The sequence below is a fragment of the Mixophyes fleayi genome, chromosome 1 (assembly GCF_038048845.1).
Source record: "Mixophyes fleayi isolate aMixFle1 chromosome 1, aMixFle1.hap1, whole genome shotgun sequence".
In the NCBI taxonomy this organism is placed as follows: Eukaryota; Metazoa; Chordata; class Amphibia; order Anura; family Limnodynastidae; genus Mixophyes; species Mixophyes fleayi.
This window is the reverse complement of record NC_134402.1, coordinates 420,342,976-420,365,850: the sequence shown is the minus strand read 5'-3', so window position 1 is coordinate 420,365,850 and position 22,875 is coordinate 420,342,976. Positions and strand designations below refer to the sequence as shown.

General features: G+C 38.9%; 2 protein-coding genes across 7 annotated transcripts in view; one reads left to right on the top strand and one right to left on the bottom strand.

Moving 5' to 3' along the window:
* IL31RA (interleukin 31 receptor A) overlaps positions 1-1,411 on the top strand; it is an 83,685-nt gene extending 82,274 nt beyond the window's left edge. For all 4 annotated transcript variants that reach the window (XM_075183475.1, XM_075183458.1, XM_075183468.1 and 1 more), the window contains one exon: positions 572-1,411. In XM_075183475.1, the coding sequence (XP_075039576.1) occupies positions 572-1,012 (441 nt within the window). In that variant the 3' untranslated portion in view covers positions 1,013-1,411. The remainder of the gene's footprint in view (positions 1-571) is intronic.
* Positions 1,412-7,095: 5,684 nt separating this feature from the next.
* The window catches only part of IL6ST (interleukin 6 cytokine family signal transducer), a 49,729-nt gene continuing 33,949 nt past the window's right edge, over positions 7,096-22,875 (bottom strand). For all 3 annotated transcript variants that reach the window (XM_075183414.1, XM_075183423.1, XM_075183434.1), the window contains 11 exons: positions 22,194-22,345; positions 20,742-20,901; positions 19,831-19,913; positions 18,682-18,889; positions 18,229-18,414; positions 15,374-15,475; positions 15,065-15,223; positions 11,140-11,280; positions 10,239-10,335; positions 9,802-9,883; positions 7,096-8,698 (listed from right to left, as the gene is read on the bottom strand). In XM_075183414.1, the coding sequence (XP_075039515.1) occupies positions 8,024-8,698; positions 9,802-9,883; positions 10,239-10,335; positions 11,140-11,280; positions 15,065-15,223; positions 15,374-15,475; positions 18,229-18,414; positions 18,682-18,889; positions 19,831-19,913; positions 20,742-20,901; positions 22,194-22,345 (2,045 nt within the window). In that variant the 3' untranslated portion in view covers positions 7,096-8,023. The remainder of the gene's footprint in view (positions 8,699-9,801; positions 9,884-10,238; positions 10,336-11,139; positions 11,281-15,064; positions 15,224-15,373; positions 15,476-18,228; positions 18,415-18,681; positions 18,890-19,830; positions 19,914-20,741; positions 20,902-22,193; positions 22,346-22,875) is intronic.

Here is a 22,875-nt window from a genome sequence, read left to right as displayed (position 1 = left end):
TGAACAATTTTCAATACAAGACGGGGCTTTTTATACTGATTTGAACATAGCCTCACAGGCTATTTTTAGAATCAGGATGCAATTTGTTTACCCAAACATGGATTTACATGCAATGCAAAGCTAACAATATTTACACTTCTGTTGATGCTTGCATTATCTGAGATAGACATGCCAGACAGAGGCCCCCTGCTGGCCATACAGGCTAAACAGGTGTTTGTCACTTCACATAAAGACTTACTTAACATTCCCTGCTATCAGCAAACAGACTTCCTCTAGCAAAGATACAAACCCAAACAATGACACTTGCATACAAAACACATCCCAATGTAACATAAGGGCATTTCAAATTATACATTGGTGCCTGCACCTCTGATTGAAATACATTTCTACAATAAATTATTTCTACATGACCCAGTCACAAATAAGTTATTTATAAGGGATCCAGTCACACATGGCTTCTCTATAATGTGAATGGGTGAGTGCTTGTGATAAGGATATTAATAAAATTTTTTTTAGCTAATGCTTAGTGATCTTTTAATTACCTGTGTATAACTTTATTAATTCCCTACAGACTGCTCCTATTCAGAATCTAGTGCGGTCAGACGGTGAATTTCATTCAGGAGACTTTCATGTTCTACATGCAGGGTACAAAAATGAAAAAGTTCCCCTAATAGATGAAGAGAACAGAAAGCTTTTATTTGCCGATATATCGAAAAGCACTGGACCATGTATGATTCAGGAACATTCTTCCCTAGTCCACTATGCAACAACAGAGAGCTGCCATGAGCGTTTAGCTTGTACACCACGATTCTATTCTACGTCATGTTCCGCAAGCAGCAGCAGCAGTTCACTAACATCTCTGTGTGACCTAGATGGTGGGATCCAGGAGGTGCCACATACCTTGGAATTAGCAAAAATCAATGGAGAAGATATTGCTGTAGTCAACCCGTACCTGAAAAACTCTGTGAGCACACGGGAAGCTATACATGTTGCTGATAATGGCAGCAACTAGTTAACCAGGGAGACGCCCCTGTCCTGTTAAGCCCTTTTAGACAAACAAACCACACCATCTGCACTCTCTTGCTTGCTCAGTTGAAGACATTAAAAATACATAAAAAAGAGTTACATTATATAACCTCTGCTCAGCTGACCAAAGAGTTCAATCTGACTCAACCATGGGTTGTTTTTTTTATAGAAATATGCGATAGTGCCATTCTGTATCTTTTAGAAACTGTGTCCTGTTCAAATCATAGAGATGGATTTAGTATCATCCATGTCAGGGATGAGGCACCACTGGAAAGAGATCACCGTGCCAGCTGTGAATGAATGTAATACTTTAATGTTTACTGTAATGTTTGTTGTGATTGTGGCCCAATGACAAATAAAATAAAATTGTAAAATATATAAATGACTACTCAACCAGATATGAATTTGTCTTAACATACAAATTTATGGTGTGCAAGTAAAGAATAAGTTAAATTTAGCTATGCTGACAATCTCCTCATGCCATTTGCTCTCTCCTAGCAACCTGCACTGACCAGTGTCCTGTCCTAAAAGGGAGTTGTTACAATTCAATAGACTGAATGTCTTATCTTACAGGCAAAGTCCTAGTGTGGTTACTAAAGTACTTATGTTTCATACAGGAAATGTATACATCAAAGCTATATGGTTCATAATTCATACTTGCATAGATCTATGTATGTATAATATATACAAATAGGCCCATATGTGTCATACTAGCCACAGGGAAACTATACTAAATCAAGTATCTTCCTAAATCATGCACCTAACATATTCATGTTTAGTGTGCATCTGTGTGTAAATTTACAATTTGTTTATTCAATGTAATATGATGCTGGCATGCTCCTGAGGAAATCTAAAAGTGTATAGGTTTCATTATAGAAATGGTCTTGCACACAAAGGAAGCAACCCAGGTTGAAAAACAAATTAGCCATGCACAGGACTTCCTTGAGTGACCTCACATGAAGGGGGAGCAGAAAGATATTTGTTTAAAATCCATCATCAAATCTAAGGGGATCAATAGTCTACTAAAAGTTTTATTTGAGTTTCTTGCATGCGTTTTTATGTTATTTCTTTATTCTGTTGCCAATTTTACTGTCATTTTATTATACATCTTTTTATACCTTAAGCGTTGTGACATTTTTCATCATATTAAACTCCATTTAATAACAATCTTTTTCTTCTGAAGGTATTCATGTGCTAGATAGCTTATTGCACTGCATAACTGAAATACAGGGGATTATTTGGTCTACAATATCTTTGGTAAATTTAAGTTTTGATTGTAATGGAATTCAAGTCAGAGAGAACAGAAAAACTTCCGCAATGTGTGAGCTTTGGAATCAATTTTTGGTGGTGGCAGTATTGGACAATTCATAGTGGATGCGAGTTATAAATAAAAAAGGGATTTTAATAATTCTTAGAGAGATCCTTTTTCACAGACGTCATACAGGCTCAGATGAGTGCTTGATGTGACAATGTTCATGTTGACTGTGCTAGATCTTGGTAATGTGTTCAGAGCCAACAAGAAATTTCAGGTACAGTTAACACTAACTTCAAGCCATAGTGTGCTGATGGAATGCAGTTGGAGGATTATACTATAGCTTAAAACAGTTGTGAAATCTTTAAAAGTAAAAAAATATAATCAAAAATATTCAAAAAACAATATAACTGTATATCTAACTTGGTTACATTTTTATTATTACAAAACGTATACACATCTGTTTGCAATCATGATTATGCAATTTACAAAAGGTAATTCAATTAAAAGCATTAATTACATTTAATATATATTAAATACAATGTTAGTGCATTAAAGTCAATGTGATGAAATATGTATAGTCTCTACTTAATTTAAGGAAAAACAATGTATTTACACTTTTACAGCTCAGTTTTACAAAAATACTTGAAAGGTAAAAATGTACAACAATGATGCCAAACTATAGAATGCTTTCCGAAATTAACTGTGAAAGAACATTATATATAATAATACATTTTAGGATAGATAATACTCAGGATATAAAATAATTGTGGAACAGAGGCTCTTAACCAGACTGGATTCTGATGCTTTATAGGGTGAAAACCAATAATCCTTTATACAAAACTGTTGTGTAACATCAAATGTATTTGTGTAATACCAAACATGTTAATTATACATAATTGCATTATTTTTTTTAATCTAAATTTCCCTAGTTAATTTTTAATCATAAGGCCAAAACTAAATATTTAATGTTTACTGCCTTCCCTCCAGCAGACCGTGGACTCCTACAATTCGAAAGGTCCTCCATCCTCTACGCTGCCTCTAGTCAGGACGCAGTAGAGTGCCTGTGTAGTGTGAGTAACCACCAACCCAGTGGCTATGGAAGGGTCCCCAAGAAGTTGCTGTACTGGGGCCTCTAATTATCTGTTGCCAGGTCTGAAATTCAACATTCTTCTGCGATAGGAGAATATTGCTTAATAGATCTGTCAGGGAGTTGTTAAGCAACATCCAAATAGCAAGGGCCCTGGATATTTGATATCCACCATGCTACTTGTTGGGGATACATTTTTATTTTAGGTAGTTATTGGCCTGAGACCCAAATAAAAAACAGTTAATGACCTGTTTGGTCTTGAAAGCATGGAAGGAAGCAGTGTTTATGCAAAATGCATGAATCACCAGGTACATTTATTTTCTCTGTACTTTGTGAACTTTTTCCCTAATTCCTTCATGTTTACTGAAATGTAATGTCATTTGCAAATCATTATTAGCTCTGCTGCTGTCTTATGACTACAATTGGTTTTTTTCTCTAATGTATATGCAACTATTGTTACTATTAATACTTCTACGTCTGAAAGTGAACTTCAAAATTAACTATACAGTGCTTTATATTGTGGCATTTATTAGTATATGGGTATTTACATATTGTAAAGAGCTACACATACACACAGTAGACTCATAGTTAAGGGAAAGGAACAATAAGCAGTCAGGAATAAAACAGCAGCACAAGTAGCAATAAAATTATCCATTTTAACACTGGTGCTGAATTATTTAATCAATATTGAAAAGGGTATACTAAAAAGAAAATATAGTAATAAGAATAGAACACTGTGTAACATGAACTAAGTACAGAAAGGCTGTATGCTGGGGTTCAGTATAAATTACCCATCGTCAAAATAACTAACTATGGAAGTAATAGTTTATCTGTTTCGGCAAAATTCACATGCCGGCATACGGCCTGTTGGCATTTTTGGCATCAGTCATATTTCAATCATAATTTTTACAGCTGAAAATATCACTAACCACCTGTATGCAGTTATGTACACCGGCTGCATTGCTCTGGTTTTGGTGCACAGTAGCACCATACATAAAACTTATTTCTTACATACAATGCAGCTCAACTTAAAAAATGGAAAAGAAATGGCTTCCGCCACCTGTAATGCGGCAGAGGATTTTGCTGCACAGAGATCCGGAGATGCACAGTCCACATGGCAATAATGAATCTCATAATTATGCGAGTGCACTGTAGAACTGCCCCAACTCTTCCCTCTGGGCACTCCCCCGGGCAGATGGCCACTTAAAGTGACAAGAGAGGCAAATATAAGAGTGAAGAAATGCCTACTCTTTTCTGCATATTTGCCTCAGTACAGACCCCCCAATCCTTGAAAACATATATAATACGTTTTAAACTTTGAGTATTCTTAATATTTATTTATAGACTGCAACACAGTTCTGTAGTGCAGTACATGGTGAGTATAATTCTATATATGGTGTAAATAACATTTTTGCGCCAAATGTCTGTGGAGTTTGTATGTTCTCCCCGTGTTTGCGTGGGTTTCCTCCGGGTGCTCCAGTTTCCTCTCACACTGCAAAAACATACTGGTAGGTTAATTGGCTGTTACCAAAATTGACGTGTGTGTGTGTGTGTGTGTGTGTGTGTTAGGGAATTTAGACTGTAAGCTCCAATGGGGCAGGGACTGAGTTCTCTGTACAGCGCTGCGGAATTTGTGGCGTTGTATAAATAACTGATGACGATGAAATGTCAACATAATTACTATTTATTCCTGCAATACATGTCCCTACATGCCAGAGTTGCAATTACTATGTGTATGTGTAGTTTTTGGCATAAAGATTCCCATAAAGTGATTGGGGACAGCCAATGTTGTCATTTTAGAGCAAATGGACACCAAATTTCTGCATGCTTGTGCACAAAGCAAGCCAACAATCCAGATCAATATCTGACTATTAGTTTGGTTGGAAACTGTGGCCTATATGTAAATGGGCATGTGTGTGCAAAGATCGGCCACCAACACAAACTGGGTCCCATATGATACTCTGAACAACTAGATCTATGCAACCGGACTCATCTAATGTGTGCACACAGTCAATTAGACCAAACCATCAGAGATCTGCCCGAGTAAGGCAGCCATTACATAGCTTTAGCACAGATATTGTCAGTGATATTGACAAAATGGCCCAATATGTTGCATGAGTAGCCTTAAAATGAGTGGGATGCTCAAGAATAATCAAAATTGACTGGAATGTTATCAGAAAATGTGGTTGAATCTTGACCAGTATTGTCCTGTGTGTGGCTATGTCTCTACTGCACTAACAGGCATACGTCTGACCTCTGTGCTCAGGCACTGAACCCACATCTACCCAATATGGCCACACACATGGGTTAATGCGATCCTGTCACTTGGATTACAGGATGACCGGCAGGGCCGAGATGGGTGTTGCCTAACGGCTGTGCAATGAAACTGGGTGTGTTCTATGTTAATGTGCTTTGCTCAATGTTTTATTATAATGGGGTCCTTTTAATGGGACAAAAATATAAATGAAATATATTTCAGCCATAAGGCAGCATACAACAGAACAATGATCAGCACAGCAACCGGAGGATAAAACTTAAAATAATTTGGGCAATATGTTAGTATAAAAATGAATGGTTAAGCTGTTGATTTTATTGAATCCTATTTAGTACAAATACCTGCAATAACAATTGTAATTGTTACCTATGCGTAACAACATTTAGTAAAAGCTTAGAAATGTTTAACCACATGATACATAAATATACCTTTAAAGTAAAAACTAATATTGTTAGGAAAAATTACCAGTTTATCCGATTGAAAAAAAAGTGTGATCAAAAGTTTATTTCATACTGGGAGTAAGGTTTTGATTAAACATAATGGATAGGTTTTATTAACATAAAAACACTTCTGAAAGATAAGAAAAAATACATTAAGATATGCCTTTACATGTAGAAATGCATCTATATTAATGAATTTAAAAACTGTTTGTATCTTGGGAAAAAAAATCACATACTTAAAAGGATCAATAAACTGGATCTGAACCACAGAGGGTAAACGCTATTGTTCAGCGATACCCAGACATTCTGCTTCAGTTCTGTTACAAGTGAAGCTTACCTGCTCACTGGCAGCTTTTGCTATATTGTTTAGAAAAGTGTCATGATGGAATATCATACAGATCAGAACACTGATGCAGCATTTGACTAACTGCGACATTGTTAGTCCTGCCTGTGTATACATCCACCAATCCATACAGTGCATTTCTGCACAGAAAGTCTACAAAGTTGTCACTCACACTCTGCCTGCTATGTTAGAGAAGCACCTCCCTCATAACATGGCAACCACCTGCAGAGGGATGAAAGAGCAGGGTGGACAGACAAAGTTATATATAAAACACTTTAATTATTTTATATATATATAATTTGCAGTTCAGTATTTCTATATATTCATGTTAAGCTTTGTTATTTCTTGTTCTTTAACTGGGTGTCCAGAAATACATTCTATTAATTCTTCCAATGGTTCCAGACAGAATAAAAAATAAGTTACTGTCCCAACAGCTACATGGAAGATTGACACCTGATAATGCATCCATATGTTTTGCAGGTGTCAATGTTGCCGCCAATGTCTATGGAGAAATCCTGCCACATGCTCTTTTTAGTTTTTATTTATATTGGTTGGCTACTGGGCTAAATTATGATAACCTCAGCTAGTATATAAAAACATTATCTAATAATTTACTAAATTATATCTTAATTAAATCCAGTATAAAAAAAAAAATCATATAATAGTCTCTTTGAAATATCATACTAATACAAACCTTACATTTATTGCAGTTGTCCGAGTTTTGTAATGCTATGTAATACGGAGGAATATACATTGTATATACTTGGAGCAAAATGTACAGTTCATTTAAAAACAAATGCACAGTATATTACTGAAGTTGTAATACAGTATTAAAAGCCGAAATGTGCCAATTCAATTTTGGAGGGCAATCGTTCAAACAAGGCACATATGGCAGATAACGCAGACCAGCAAATCAAACTTGTAGAATTATACCACTAGATGCAACATTGAATTGCGTATTGCTAGGCCGATGGGTGGGAATATCGAGCACGGAATGGCACTTTGGCATTATAGAATATAATACACCATAAATTACACAATACCATTTTTAATTTGTAAAATGATTGTGTATTCGGGTTTTGTTTTAAACAGTTTAGGAATAGGCGTATATACTGTGTCAAAGCTGCTACAACAGAACAGCATATGCTTTAAAACATGCATATAAAATATAGACAAAATCAACCATATTGCCATAGATCATCAGTATCCTTCATATTATTTAGTATCCATGAACTATACATTGCAACTAAGCACCTTAGGATTGCTATTAGAAACTTAGAAATTCAAATAGAATGTTGTGTGAATGCAAATTTAAATGGTAACAGTCTAAGTACAAGGCATATTTATATTCATTCCTTAACTTCTGAATACGATACACAATGTATTTTGGTTGATATTGTATAGATCATGCTATAGTGGAAGAAAATGGAGCTTAAGGCAATGATATCTTTGGCGCTAGTAAATTTAAAGTTTGACCAGTTATACTTTATGCCCTGGATAGGGCTCCTCTGTATGGCTTTAGCACTGAAAAACATACAAAACAAAAAACAGAAAAAAAACCATCAAAAGCTACCAGGCCAAAATGTGGTAACACGGTCTACTGGGGCATATAACCTCCTCGCCTAACAGTTTGTGGTAAATAGCTTTTTATTTTGTCACTCTCTAAGTCCATTTCTGAAATTGTTGGTTGACCTCCAGAATGTACATTTTGTCCAGCATTATAATCCTGAAGATCCTCTACATGACTAGGCCCAGCTAGGTGCTGGCTCTGCGCTAACTGCTCCTGTGAATGAATCGGAGGATGTTCTTGTTGTAAGGGCTGAGGTCTGCTTCCATCCTCCAGACTGCAGTTCTGTTTAAAATACTGATTGGGTACGACTGAGTGACTGTCTTCTAAGGCTGGAACCTCATCAGGTCTCTCCTCAGAATCGAGTAGTGGCTGAGTGGACTCAGACCTTGAGAAGACTGGTGGTACCACAGCAGTTGGCTGCTGGCCTCTGTATCCACTAATAATCACTGTAGAATACTGCACATTGCTGGATGTGTTCTGAGCAGATTCAACCTCGTCTCTGTCAGAAAGGCTCAGCCGCTGGGAAGACATACACGATGAGCCTCCGATACCACTACTCAGGCCCTCGGAGGTGTTCTTCTTCATCAGATCCACAGACTTTAAGTCTTGTTCACTGTAAGACTTCTTCTCATCAGAAGTGATCTCAACCACACTGACATCAGTGAAACTACCATCTTGAAATGGGTGGCTTTTTGATTCATGCTACAGATGAGAAAAATAGATTATTTCAGTTCTATACCTACAACCTCCAGGGTCCCAATTGAAAAACTGTAAACAATTTTGTGTATATGGAACAGGTCAGTAAAGTGCCAAACAACTATTACAAGCAGATTAGTGCATCTAAATCTGGGAACAGTTATACAAAAGCTGTTGTACGGCGATATTTATAGGTCTAATGTTGAATTACATGGAAGGCATTTTACCAAAATGATTTGTATGATCTAAAGCAATAGCATTATTGCAATACGTACAAACTTCACAGTTCAAGCGACTGAGGGCCTGATTCATCCTCGTACGCAACCTGCACGCAACTTGCATTTCAAAAACGAGCACGGATTATTTCCTACCGTTTTCAAATACAAGTATCTAAATATACGTTTCCATTTGAATCTGGGTATACAGTACAGTCTAACTGCTACTTGCCGTATGTAGACAGAACAGACTACAGTATACGTACAAGCAGATGTCCAATATAAAGTCCCATCAGAACACATGCAAAAAAAATTGTGTCTTATAAAACAAATGAACTCAATACTATGATCATTAATAAAAATATTTGTAACATTTTTTTCTTTAAAAAGCAAATACAAAAATCAGGAAGTTCTTTATGCATACTGTACATACAATGCATTTTTATAGTCTATCTTCCTTGCATAGGTTCTGTGCCATCTAATGGCACGCATAAGTGTGCTTATTAATATAAAGACTATGCCGTGACAGTCATCACTATCAGTCATCTTACACTTGCCCTGGAGCTGGTGCAAAAGATACGGCTAAAAAACAAGTTTAGAGAAACCCAGGACTTGAATAGGCTGCATCTGCATTAACACCCCCTTACTGTACATTGCCCTCCCCCCTTCAAGTCGTAGGCAGCCGTAAGTGTCATTTGCATTCGGACATGAATTATATGCAATTGTGTTCAATGGTGTAAAGTCGGTTCCTGAGCATGTACAGAGCTATTTCACGAAAGACGCAGCAGGCAAAGGGATTTACGTCTGATGATAAATCAGGACATGAATATCTAAAATAATAATTAGGAAAATAAAACAGTGTGAGGCATACGTAGGTCCGCATGCTCCTCTTACCCTGCTTGGAGTTTGTGGAGACCACTGAGCAATGTTACTTTTTGAAGGATCTGGAACATTTGGCCAAATGTGCTTTTTAATGCTAAAAAATAAATTAAATGAAAACATTAGGTGTCAATTTGTGTCCAAGTAATTCAAGCGATTAATTCAACCAATAGCCAGAAAGTACAATAATGTGGGACGTACTACGCTGAAAAGCTATAAATGCTAAAATCCTGACTTTTTATACACACACACTAAATAAATAGCAGATGAAACATATAAAAGGACATGACAACAAGCAGAAACACAATGCACTGTGGATTAATTGTCTTTAAACTGAGTTGTTTTTTTTTTTTTATAAAGGGGAAAAATAAAATTGCTTCTTCTTTTGGCCAGTGGTGTGTATAGATTTGTTTAGTGTTCATTTAATTTCCACATATTCACTGTATACTTACAGATCTCTCTTTTTGCAAAACAAGAGGCCACCAAAAAGTATGAGGAGTAGAAAACCAAGACAAGTAGACACCACAATGATTTCTACATCTCCAGTGTCTATAAAGAGAAAAAACTATTAGAAATCATTCTTCAAATAAGTGGACTGGTGTACAGAGAAAACATACCATATGTGCCAGTCATGTCTTATGCTGATTTGTTTCTGTATGCCATACGGTTTGGTCTGTTAGTTGCATTCATGCATTTATTATTCTGCTCTGCACCCATGTAACTGTTATTATGTCTACTGACTTCATGTATGTCATATTTGTACTACTACTACTACCTTAGGCGCTACGGAATCTGTGGCGCCCTACAAACATTATCATTATTAATAATAAAATATATGTTGTGTAGAGTTCTTCAACATTACCACATCTGAGAAATATTTAATTCAGTAGTTATTAATTGATACCGATATAAAAGCATTTTGACGCTTTTCATGATAATTTGGCCTCTGGGTGGCACAATTTTATTTCTTTATATGAGGTATACGAGTAAAACAAGTAAATGGGAAATCTCGCTTTGCACCGGGAATCTAAATGATATATAAAAATTCCAAGTTATAGATTTCCAATGTGTGGGCAGCTCAGTGTAAATGGAGTGATAAAGTATTGAGTCGGTAGCCATCCAATCAGAGCTATTAGTACATTTGTATGGATTCATTCAAAGAAATTGATGTAACACACAGGTATAACTTTCAAGGACAAACAAAGGGCTTCTTTAAAGGCATTAAACTTTTCTCTGAGAGTGAGTTTAGTGTCTGTTTCCCAATCTTGGGGAATTGGAGGAAAACATTTTTAGCAGTTATGATACATTAACTCTAGTTGTCCTACATTTTAACAGATACCAAAGTGTTCTTACCAAGCTCATGGGTTACAAATGTGTACGAGTTCCCCTCCTTTCCTCCTTTTTCGGTGTTTGCTGTCAGAGTGACTCTATACATGGTCTTACCATGTAGGTTTGTGAGAGTATGCTCTGTTTGGGTGGCATTAATCAGGATATCTGGAAAAGAAGCAGCAAGCCTTTACTTTATAATGAATCTACTAAATGATTACAAGCAGCACAAATTACATCATGTTGCTCTCTCCACACCAAAACATTTTTATTAGTGTTTTTTTCACCTCATGCTTTTCCTCTCGAGCTGTGTTTCTATATTGTAGGGCCAGACTGCCATCTGCCAGATGGCTCTGTATGTGAAGGACGTGAAAAACATGGTTACCACTCTGGGTTATAAGTCCACCTAACTACACGTTAGCCCATATACTCATGTGCCATTTTAGTGTGATAAACTTCCTTGTTGTGCCTGGAGGGATTGTTATAAAGATCAATTTGGGGCGTGAAATCCCTAGGGCCGCAGGCTATTTACAAAGTTGCCCCACCAAAGATGCCAGCCTTTGGCTTAGAGATTAGCGCAATGGCAGCAAAAATTCACGTGCATAAAGGTTCATGATGGAACAAGCGGTTTTGCGGAGATGCAAAGCTCCAGCGTTTAGGTAGAGACAGGTTAAAAAAAAATCGCCGCCAGACAGTATATAAGGCAGCTGGTCCTATTCCCTTATGTGTTTGAATGACTTAATGTCCCTGAAAAAATGCCTGGAAAGCTGAGCTGCCCTGGAGTATTTAGAAGAAAAGTAATTAACAGTAACCATAACAATAGCAGCCAGTACAAACTTTATTTGTTTTGATGTTTTGTCCTTTTCACAATCCAACAATGTTCCCTCAGATAGGCTATCGCTTGAAAACGTGTTCTGAACTCCACACCACAAGGAAGTAGTCTCCTTGCTTTCTTTTTTTTTTTTTATTGTTTATTTAAACACGTATAAAATATCACCAATGAGTTGTATATATGGAGAAGAACATAAATACATGAGGATAAAATGTTAACAACATTTGCAGACGTATAATAAATAAAGTGATGTAAAATCCAAATGTAGATTTGGTGCATATAATTCAAAGAGAAAAAGCTTGTAGGTGGGGGGAGACATACAGGGGGTGGAGGAGGAAGAGAAGGGAGGTATCTGATGAGGGAGAGAGATAAATAAAGATGAGTAAGTTTATCTATGGCAACTAGAGCAAGCTCCTTGCTTTCTTAATTCTGCCACCAGAGTAACCAGCACCTTGTTAAAAGTTCTTGGAGATGTCACCAGTCCGAAGGGCAGGCAGGTGAGCTGACCCACCATCCAGAACATGAGGAATTTTCTGCGATGAACTGCAACAGGTATATAAAAATAGGCACCCTGAAGATCTATGGACGTGAGAAAATCTCCTTCGCTGTTGGTAGCTGGGACAGAATTCAAGGTTTGCAGACTGTTTTGCAAGGTTACCAACTCTATTTGGGTTGACGGAGTTCTGGATTTGACAAAGAGGCTCCCCCTGTGATGCTGATGAAACGATCTTGCATTTATTTGTGCCACCTAGTGGTGTTAAAGGAGACTGATCCTTGCAGTAATCATTGTGGAGTTCTCTGATTTGCCTGAAAGAACTATATTGGTGTAGCAGGAATAATTTATCTGGTGCATTGTCTCCCTGGCAAATAACGTTTCACCACATTTAAGTGCTGATGAGACGAGGCAGAATAGAGGGTTATTTAGGCCTTTTATCTTGCGGCAAGTGCTTAGATTTATCCACAGAAGACTTCTGTATCATGTTGTCTAATTTATCCCTCATGAGCGGGACCCTTCAAGCAGGAGATCTGCAAGACAATTTTTTGACTGAGGGTCTACTACTGCCCTAGCGTGCAACAAGAGGGCTTTCCTAGAGACCACTGCTGATGCCATTGTCATTGCTGAACAAACAATGGCATAAATAGATGCTGGACATATATTGTCTCCTCACTTTCTCCAGACATCTAGGTAAAGTGTCTCACCTCACCCTGCAATCTATGTTCCCTGGGCACAAAGGCCATTGCCACAGCTGATTTCAAAGTGGTTCTGGATAGAATATGAAGCTTTCTGAGCTCTTTCAGCAATTAACACATACATATGTTCTAATCACTTGAACTCTGGACAGACGCTTTTCCACCTGTACCTATTCCTTATAAGTGCTTTTAATACTGGAAAAACTCTACCTTTCTTACTGTGATCTCCAATGGGGGATTTCTGAGTCTCTGTGACAGTTGCTTCCTGATCCATGCCCATAAACTTGTATATGTTTCAGCAAAAGCTCCACAATGTCTAAATTAAACATCCTAGGTGATTATTTAACTCCTTGAGCGCTAAAGAGTGTTCTCTACATGACCTCTTAAAGTGCTAATGATGAGTCCTACTCGTCCTCTGATCACAAAATCTTTTGTTCCCTGATATTCCTTCTAGCACTCTTTCCTCCATTAGAAGCATGCATGCAGCCTGTTATAGCCTCTATCTCCCTCTCACTTCCAAACCATGGTACCCCAGCTTTCTAAGGGGGAAGAGATGGCATCCCTGTTTATAGCCTGCTGGTTATTTTTGATCAGTAGGCATGAAATAAATAAGTGATGCGCCCAAGTGTGCTCAGAACAGGGTGAGAAAAGCCTCAGAACGAAGGGGTTAATCTCTCTGGATTCACTGCTATAGGAGTACACTAAGTTCTCTGGAGAATACTATTCAGACTGAAAGTATCTATCTTTCAAATCCATACTTGGACCTTTCCCTCTTTGTCCCCTGTATAACGTACGGTCACCAGGCTATAAGGTTCTTCAACCCCTTCAGGTACAGTTGTTAAAGGTTTATCACAGCTCCACAAACGCTGTACTGTTGTAGTTTGCTCTCCTTTCCTTCCACAGGCTCTACAAGAGTACTGTAAGGACAGGACATTAAATTGAAAAATGCATGACCAACAAAGCAGGTGCACCCTACGGCTATTTGGGGTTTGACTGCGGCTCCATCCCATTGCGGATCTCCGACTGCTGCCCTCACAATGAAGGTGGACAGGGAATGCTTTAGAGTGGTTCCGAGTCCTCTGGCCGCCTAGTCCTCCATCTTGGCTCCCTGTGCCTTTCACATTGTGTGCACCCTGCCGAGGTCCATGATCTGCTCCTGAAGGTAGCAGCCCTGTCCTCAGCTTACACCACCGGATGGTGCGTTGCCAGGACCACAGAGAAGGTAATCCCCTACACTGCAGAAGACAAGCCACAACCTGGCCTACCGATACTAGAGACAGGGAAAGACATAGGGAATGCCTTATATATTGTCCAGGCACATTTTTTATTCTGCCTGTGCCTAAAATGTAAAGCCAACCTATCCATTGTAGTGGCTACCATGGAGGACTGAAGATGAGAGTTTATAGTCTCCAAAAAAAGCTGGGATATAGGTCAATTCATTCAATTGCTTGATTGGGGCAGAACTGAGAACACAGAAGGCCAAATTCCAGCGACGAAACATGAAAAGGTTTTAGGCTAAATGCGGAAGACTATTTTGTGGGCCAGATGCGATTTGCATCGTCTTCCCCAAACACTATTTGCATCGTCATATCATTTTCTTAGTCTTAGTGCAATGTTCCGCTCTCTTTAAGAGACTTTATTATGGCTGTTACCAGTGAGAAACAGTTCCACATACTTAGACCCAAGGGAGAAGCAAGGAATGTTGATGTATAAAACCAGAATGGGAGGAACCAAACCCGTTAAGTTGGAAGAGCACATCTGATGTTGGCTACTTAGCAACCAAACCATAGACTTCCAGTATGGAGTCGGATCTTGCTCATCACTTAGAGGAGAGAAATCCTACTTGCAACCCTACTTTTAATGTGAAGGAGTCAGTTGACATATGTCTACATAATAGGCATTTATACACAGTGTACATATTTCATTTACCTTTATACTTATTTTCTTCTGTGCCACTTACAGCTCCATATTTCAGAGTATAATTTGTGATGAAGCCATTTCGCTTCTCCAGAAGAAGTGGTTTCCATTCCAAGACAACCTTAGTCTTCTCCACTGCCTTTGAATAAATGTTGGGTCCTACTTCTGGAGCTGCAGAGAAAATGAGAATTAGAAACTATTTGTTAATATATAAACACTATAACTATGCACATCAATAATGACAACAATTAATAACAGAAAGATACAAGGTAAAATTATTCTTGATATGGGTCTTAGTACTTTCATTCTATTTGTACTTACGCTTTTGTTCAAGATAAGCCCCCACATATCTTGGTCTTTCAATGCCATCTTTATATAAAGGATAAACTTTAATCAGATAGTATGTAAATGGTTTCAGGTCACCTGATAACAAAAACAAACAAGTTAACATTTAACAAAGCCATTAATAACGAACAGTAAATAGGCAAAAAAAAGCCACAACACATTTTGGATAGCCAACATTATATTATATGTATTGCCTTAATTCCTATATAAAATGTATTTGCATTTATGGGCAGGTGTACCTAATAAAGTGGCCAGTGAGGGCAAATATCTAATCCGCAGCAGCTCAATGCATAAAAGCATGCAGAAATGGTCAAGAGATTCAGTTGTTCAGAACAAACAAGGAAGAAATGTAGGGAAGAAACGTGATCTAAGTGACTGACTGTGCAATGATTGTTGGCTGGGTGGTTTGAGTATCTCAGAAACTGCTGATCTCCTGGAATTATCACACAAAACAGTCTCTAGTTTACAGGGAATGATGTCCAAAATTAAAAAAATTCCAGTGAGCGGCAGTTCTGTGGGCTGACTGGTTCAAGCTGACACAAAGTGGATGGTCTACAGCAGCAGCAGACCACACCGGGTTTCACTCCTGTCAGCTAAGAACAGGCAGCTGAGGCTACAGTGAGCAGAGGATCACCATAACTGGACAGCTGAAGAAATCTCGATTTCTGTTGCAACATGCAGATGGTAGGGTCAAAATTTGGTGTAAACAGCATGAATCCACCATCCTGCCTTGTGTCAGCAGACGGGTGGCGATGGTGTGGGGAATGTTTTCTTGGCACATATTAGACCCTTTTTATACCAGTTGAGCATTGTTTAAATGCCACTGCCTACTTGACTATTGTTGCAGACCATGTGCAACCCTTTACTGCCACTGTCTGCCCATCTTCTAATGGCTACTCCCGGCAGGCTAATGTATCCTGTCACAAACCACACGTCATCTCAAGCTGGTTCCACAAATATGACAATGAGTTCAGTATACTCCAATGGCCTCCAAAGTCACCAGAGCTCGATTCAATAAAGCATCTTTGGGATGTGGTTGAATGATAGAATTCAGTCTGTTCTGGGGTCAAAGAGGATCCTACCCAGTAGTAGAAAGGTACCTAATAAAGTGGCCACTGGCTGTAGTATGTATGTAGAAATTTTCTAATATAAATAATATTGTAATAAAAATCTTTATAACACGATTCCAACAATAATATGTTGAATTAATTTGCAAGGTACAACATATCCCAAACACGTAAGGAATGCCAGTTATTATTGCATGTCAGCAGAACGGACGTGCAAGGCTGCAGCTACTGCTGTATTACTAGGTCTCATGTGACCAGCAGTTCCCAGAACATTCCTGTATTTCCCCTCATAGGAAATCTAAAACAAGAGGGTTTGTTTGTTTTTTGTCCCCCCCGCCCCCACTTTTAAAGTGCTAGTGTGCACCTAGACCAGTGGTTCCCAAACTTTTGCAGTTCGCGGCACCCTTAGAGTCTCCAAATTTTTTCAAGGCACCCCTCCAAAATAATTATTGAGCAGTCCTGTTTTAGAAGTATTTAGGTCAGGACAGAAATACTTATTTAGTTGTATGCAAAAATGCCCCCTCTGCATCCAGACACACTGCCCCCTCTGCATCCAGACACACTGCCCCCTCTGCATCCAGACACACTGCCCCATCACCCTGTCCTCCTCCACTGCCCCCTCTGTCGCTCTCCTGTGCCACTCTCTCCTGTGCCCCACTGTCACTCTCTCCTGTGCCCCACTGTCACTCTCTCCTGTGCCCCACTGTCACTCTCTCCTGTGCCCCACTGTCACTCTCTCCTGTGCCCCACTGTCACTCTCTCCTGTGCCCCGCAGGAGAGAGTGGCACAGGAGAGAGTGACAGGAGAGAGTGGCTCAGGAGAGTGACAGGAGAGAGTGGCTCAGGAGAGTGACACGCTGCCTCTCACTCCTCTGCCCCGCGCCAGACATAAAAAAAACCCAAAACAAAGAACACAAACTTACCAATCCGTCGGGCGCCGGGACCCAGCAGCCTCCTCTCTCCCGCAGCTGTCACTGAATATCGACGTCAGTAACAAGCTGCTGCTGGGGAGAGGAGGCTGCTGGGTCCCGGCGCCCGGCGGATTGGTAAGTTTATGAGTTCTTTGTTTTGTTTTTTTTATGTCTGGCTCGCGGCTCCCCAGTGACAGCACCGCGGCACCCCTGGGAGCCGCGGCGCACAGTTTGGGAACCTAGGACCTAGACAATGAAAGCAGATGTATCATTGGCTGCTAACTTAACACATTGCTCCCTGCACTGTGTTAGTAAATAATTGTTGTTCAAAGGTTCCTACAACTGTTACAATATTTGGAGCACAGGATCTAAAACAAGAAGGGAGGGAAAGACTGAAGGGCAATGTTAGCCTAGTGCTACAAAGGCGCGTTGTGCGTACGTATATTAAACTAGGCACCTACACACTGGCAGCAGTCTTATTGTCAGTGCTTTTGTGCGTGCACTCTGTTTTCCTGCATGCAGCACCCAGTGTATGTGTTGTGCTATCAGAGCCCCAAGCACACGGCCACTTAAATGCTTGTGTGTCACTAGCTTAAGAACGTCTTTACAGAAAGGAGGATAGAGCCAAGGACCATGCATGAGACACAAATAAGGCTATTTTCAGGACTAGATGGACCAACTGGTACTTTCCTGCTGTCAAATTCTATGTTTCAGTGATCTAGGATATAGACTGTGAAGAACTTGGAAATAGGAGTTACCTGTACTTAACAACAACAGCCCAAGTCTGGTATTTTCAATTGTTAGAGGACAGTAGCAGGATATATTTGTATTACCTTCATGTTTACTGTTCTTACCTCTAAGAAATGCTCCCAATCTAGAACTTTGCTCCCTTTGCCATTCAAAGCTGCAGTCCATTAATTCAGTGTTACTACACCATTCAATCACATAACCGACAACGGGCTTCCTTGGTGCGCTCCACTCCACCCATAGCTTCCCATCTTTGGGAAACGATTTGATATCCATTTCTACAGGCTGTGGAACTATTTTAAAAATAAAAACCAGTCAAAGAAAAGCAAGATGGAAAATACATGGTAGAGTTAAGCAATACTTCAAGACTAAGTAGTCACTCATAATAATGGAGATCTACGCCATAATAGGAACTCGCCCTTGTGTTCTTCATGCAATGATGCCTTTAGGATAAATATACAACTCCCAGGTAAACCTTTTCCTGGCATTTTTAAATTAAACACATATCGTGATTAACTTTATAAAAAACGGTTGTGACCGGAACATGTCATTATACATACCAATATTGGTAGCTGATGGAATAATCAAAGTGGCTGCAGGAGAGGTACCATAACTGTTAGATGAGGTAATCGTGACTTCATGAAGCTCTTTTGAGACTGTTATATTGTAGCTTGTGCCAGTTACAATGAACGAGCCAATTGTTTTAGCAGCTTTCTTGATGGTAACATTGTAATTCAATATTTTACCATTAGCGTATGATTGTAAATCCTGGTAAGAAATAAAGTTTTGTTTTACTTAGAATCAACTAATACAATATAAAGGAATATACGTTTCAGGTAATACAACCCACTTACACATTATGTTAAACCTGATAATATTGTGATGTGTTGTAGACAAGGCTGAATAACACTATCACGTCTTTTGTTGAATTTGGAAATCGTACAGGATAACATGCCTGATGAAAAGACCCAATGAGTCTTAAAGGATTACAACTTAAAGGTATACAGTAGCCAATAAGTGGTGTCCCCTTAATTCCACTGTTCTCCAGCTATTGTATCAATGTAGAGCCTATTATTTGTCAAACAGAAAAAAGAAATGAGTATGAAGGGCCCCTACGTAGCTACAGGGAGCCTTTAAATTGTTAATGACCACTGTACGATTGGCAATATCTCAACTGGAGTCAATCCCAGCCCGACTGAAGGTAGATATCTTCTAGATGTGGTGCAATATATGGAAACAAATACCTTTAATTTTATGCTAATTAATGAAAAGTTGCTAAATGTGGGTGTAGGGTTCAAAGGGGCTACTGACTTCTATTGTCAAAATTATCCAAGAAAGATCACTGAAGGCTTTTATCAGGCCCATATATCCTCAGAGAGCTCAATGTCAAAGGCTATAGACCACTCTCTAAGCCATAGGACACAGGACAAAGATTATGAGCACTTCTCTTAGTGCTCAGGATCTTATTCAGGCACAACTCTAACATCTACTTGTCCAATCTGCACTGGGAACTGAACCCTCCCCAGTGCCCACTGCCACGAATACATGTTAAAATAATGAAAAAGAAATCATCAAAAAAAATTGTGTCTCCAGCACTGAAGGGGATCTTCACACTACAGCAGTAGGACTGTCCGAACCCCTAGCTGAACCCATGCAGGGCCAACAAAATAGACTGTGATAGCTAGGCTACAAGTAAATGAAATGCTTACCTTCCATATCAAACTAACAACCCTGTTCCCATCAGTGTCTTCGTCGCTGATCTTTCTCCAAAATTCTGGACTTTGGGAGGGTGCTGGAAAATAAAGGAACAAAGTTAAACCAGATAATTCCTCTAAATAATTTCTTTATTTTCACTGAGTAAAAGATTTCTAATTTTTACTTTAATTATAAATATTGTTTGGTAGGAACAGTACAAAACAGAAATTCCCATCTTTAAATTCCTGTATTCTAAAATTTGGAAATAAACGTGTGGGTTTCTATAACATTGTTGTACGTGTGGTGGAAGATGAAGGGGAAGAACTCAAATAAAACTATTCCGCACCTTGGTCCACTCATTTATTTATTTCTGCCAATTGAGGAGTTGATTGAACCTGTAGAGGGTGGATGCTCCGTTATGACAAATGATGAAGGATAGCTAGTGTAGCCAGCATATGGATTTAAGATTTGTACAGTGACTGGCTCATATATTTAGTGTCTCTCCTCGTTCCCACCGTACTACACCACCGGTGGTGCCTGCTGCACAGAAACGCCAGTCGCCAGTGACTTCTGCCTAACAATAGCCCCACACACTTTCCCCAGCAGCAAAGACAATTGTCATTCCACTACCTAATGTATTATGTGATCCCCACACCTCATACTGTAAGCTCATGCGGGTAGACCCATCTTTACCTTCTGTTTCATGTATTGGATGCAATTTGTTTGTGTCGCACCTCAATGTACATCACTTCATAATAGGTTAGCACTTTAGAAACCAAGTGGATAATAGAATTTACATTTTTATTCCTTTTTCTGAAGCCTTATGGTTAAAAAATAAAATTTAGGGTCGTGGTAACTTTGGTTACTTTTATGTTAACACAATTCCAAGACACAGCAATATTATTAATGTAAGTACTTGACTTACTAGATTCGGGAGTGGTGGCGGTAAATTCCTTACTCCAGTGACTCCAGAATCCTTTATCATTTTGTTGCTTACAGCGCAGAGAGATGGCATAATCTGTGTATGGCTGCAGATCTTGCAGTGTGTAGGAAGTTCTATGAGAGTTGATATCATTTGGTGGAGCCTGAAAAGAGAAATCCAGGTTTGTCAATAACCATCTTGCAGTTTCTGCACATGACAAATTAGAACATTATAGAACTGGAAAAAACTTAATGATAAATAAAATGCTTTCTAGATCTTGCATTTCCTCTATGGCAACTTTTAGTTTAGGAAATGTGCACAAACTGCACAACCTCTCTTATAAGCTGCTCACCTTTTAAAACCTGCCTCGAACATCCCTCAATACCACTAGTTGCACCCAAGACCAGCATTAAAGTGAATAAAATCCCTTTTATTGTGTTTTAGACGTGAACTAGATTTAAAATAGCTGCTTCGATGACCACTACAGACCGCTTCACCTGCATCTTGATAGATCTGCTTTCCTGTTTTACAGACAGATGTACCAATTACAAGCCAGGGAGAGCAGGACCGCAGCACTGCTTAAATTTAGTGCAGGAGGACACTTGATCGGCACACAAGTCTGAGGGAGCAAGCAGGACACAGATTACGTCTATGTATGTAGTTACTGGTGAGTTAATGTGTGCCTTTGTGTGTATGTTCTGTATGTTTGTATGTATAGTTGTGCGTGGCAGTGTGCTTTTCAGGGTATACAGCCCAAACTGATTTTTTGTGTATTATTATTTTACAATTCAGATGTATCCTGTAGTCTCCAGAATAGTATAGCCCAAAAAAAAATAGGACAAACAATATACAAGATTCAGGCACCTAAAACATACTTGCCGACACTGGCTCCACGCATAAAATTTGGCAAATGAATTAGGGAGAGGAAAGATTTTTGCTGCATTTTATCCATCTGGTAAAATGTCCTTTTGCAATAACAAAGCATATGGCACAAGAAGGATTATTTAATAATATAATAAATGTAGTGTACGAGCTATCATCATCACTTATTTATATAGCGCCACTAATTCCGCAGCGCTGTACAGAGAACTTACTCACATCAGTCCCTGCCCCATTGGAGCTTACAGTCTAAATTGCCACACACACACGGGTAAATTTGTTAGCAGCCAATTAACCTACCAGTATGTTTTTGGAGCTATAGCCTGTAACAACCAGATATTAGCTTTTCATTACTCACTGGTTGCACTGGTTTTCTGCACATCTGCTTTTCATACCATTACACCATGCGCTGTGAGAGGTATCAGCTAGAAATTACCACTGATCAGTCTAGTGCACATTACACGAACAAAGGAAATTATTTGCTATGCTAAACAGGACATTTCTGCTATCTAACAAGGTCATTACATAAAGGGCCCCTGTCTGTATTGCACAGATTAAAGCAAAGGAAACGGTTACCTCTTCCCATTCTGTGCTGTCTTTGGTCCGATAGCGGAGGTTGTATTTCATCTTCGCTGGGCTTCTCATTGGATTTACCCACTCAATTTTCAAAGCCTTTTGTAGCTCTGTAGCAGATACCACTCGCACAATTTCAGGAGGACGAGGCATAACTTTATTTAATGTGTTTGTAAAAGATTAAAACAAAACACACATTAAAACAAGAATTTTGATATATCAAGCCAAATATTAATTTGAGATTCTTAAAAAATATATCTATAATATAAATGTCTAGTGGCGTGTGTTAGTCTGTCTGTGTGTGGAAAAAATAAAACCAAGCTGCAGCGCCACCTGCTGGGCGGAGTTATACACTGACCTACTAAAGTCTTAGAGTGTGTGGAAAAAAAATTCAGAAAGGGCTGAAATTTGGTATACTAAGATGTTTTTAATTTGTTAATTGTTAAAAGTGTTTATAAAGATTTAAAAAATATATATATATATTTCTTGAAGGAGAAGTGACAGTTGGGAGTGATTGGTGGGTGCCGGGGGTGACAGTGGGGAGTGGTTGGAGGTTGAGGCCTGGGCTATGGCCCAAATGCATGACAAGAACCTTTTTAACACCTTAAATAGCTTGATTTGACTAGAATGCATGAGTATCATGCACGGGTTAACTATATATATATATATATATATATATATATAT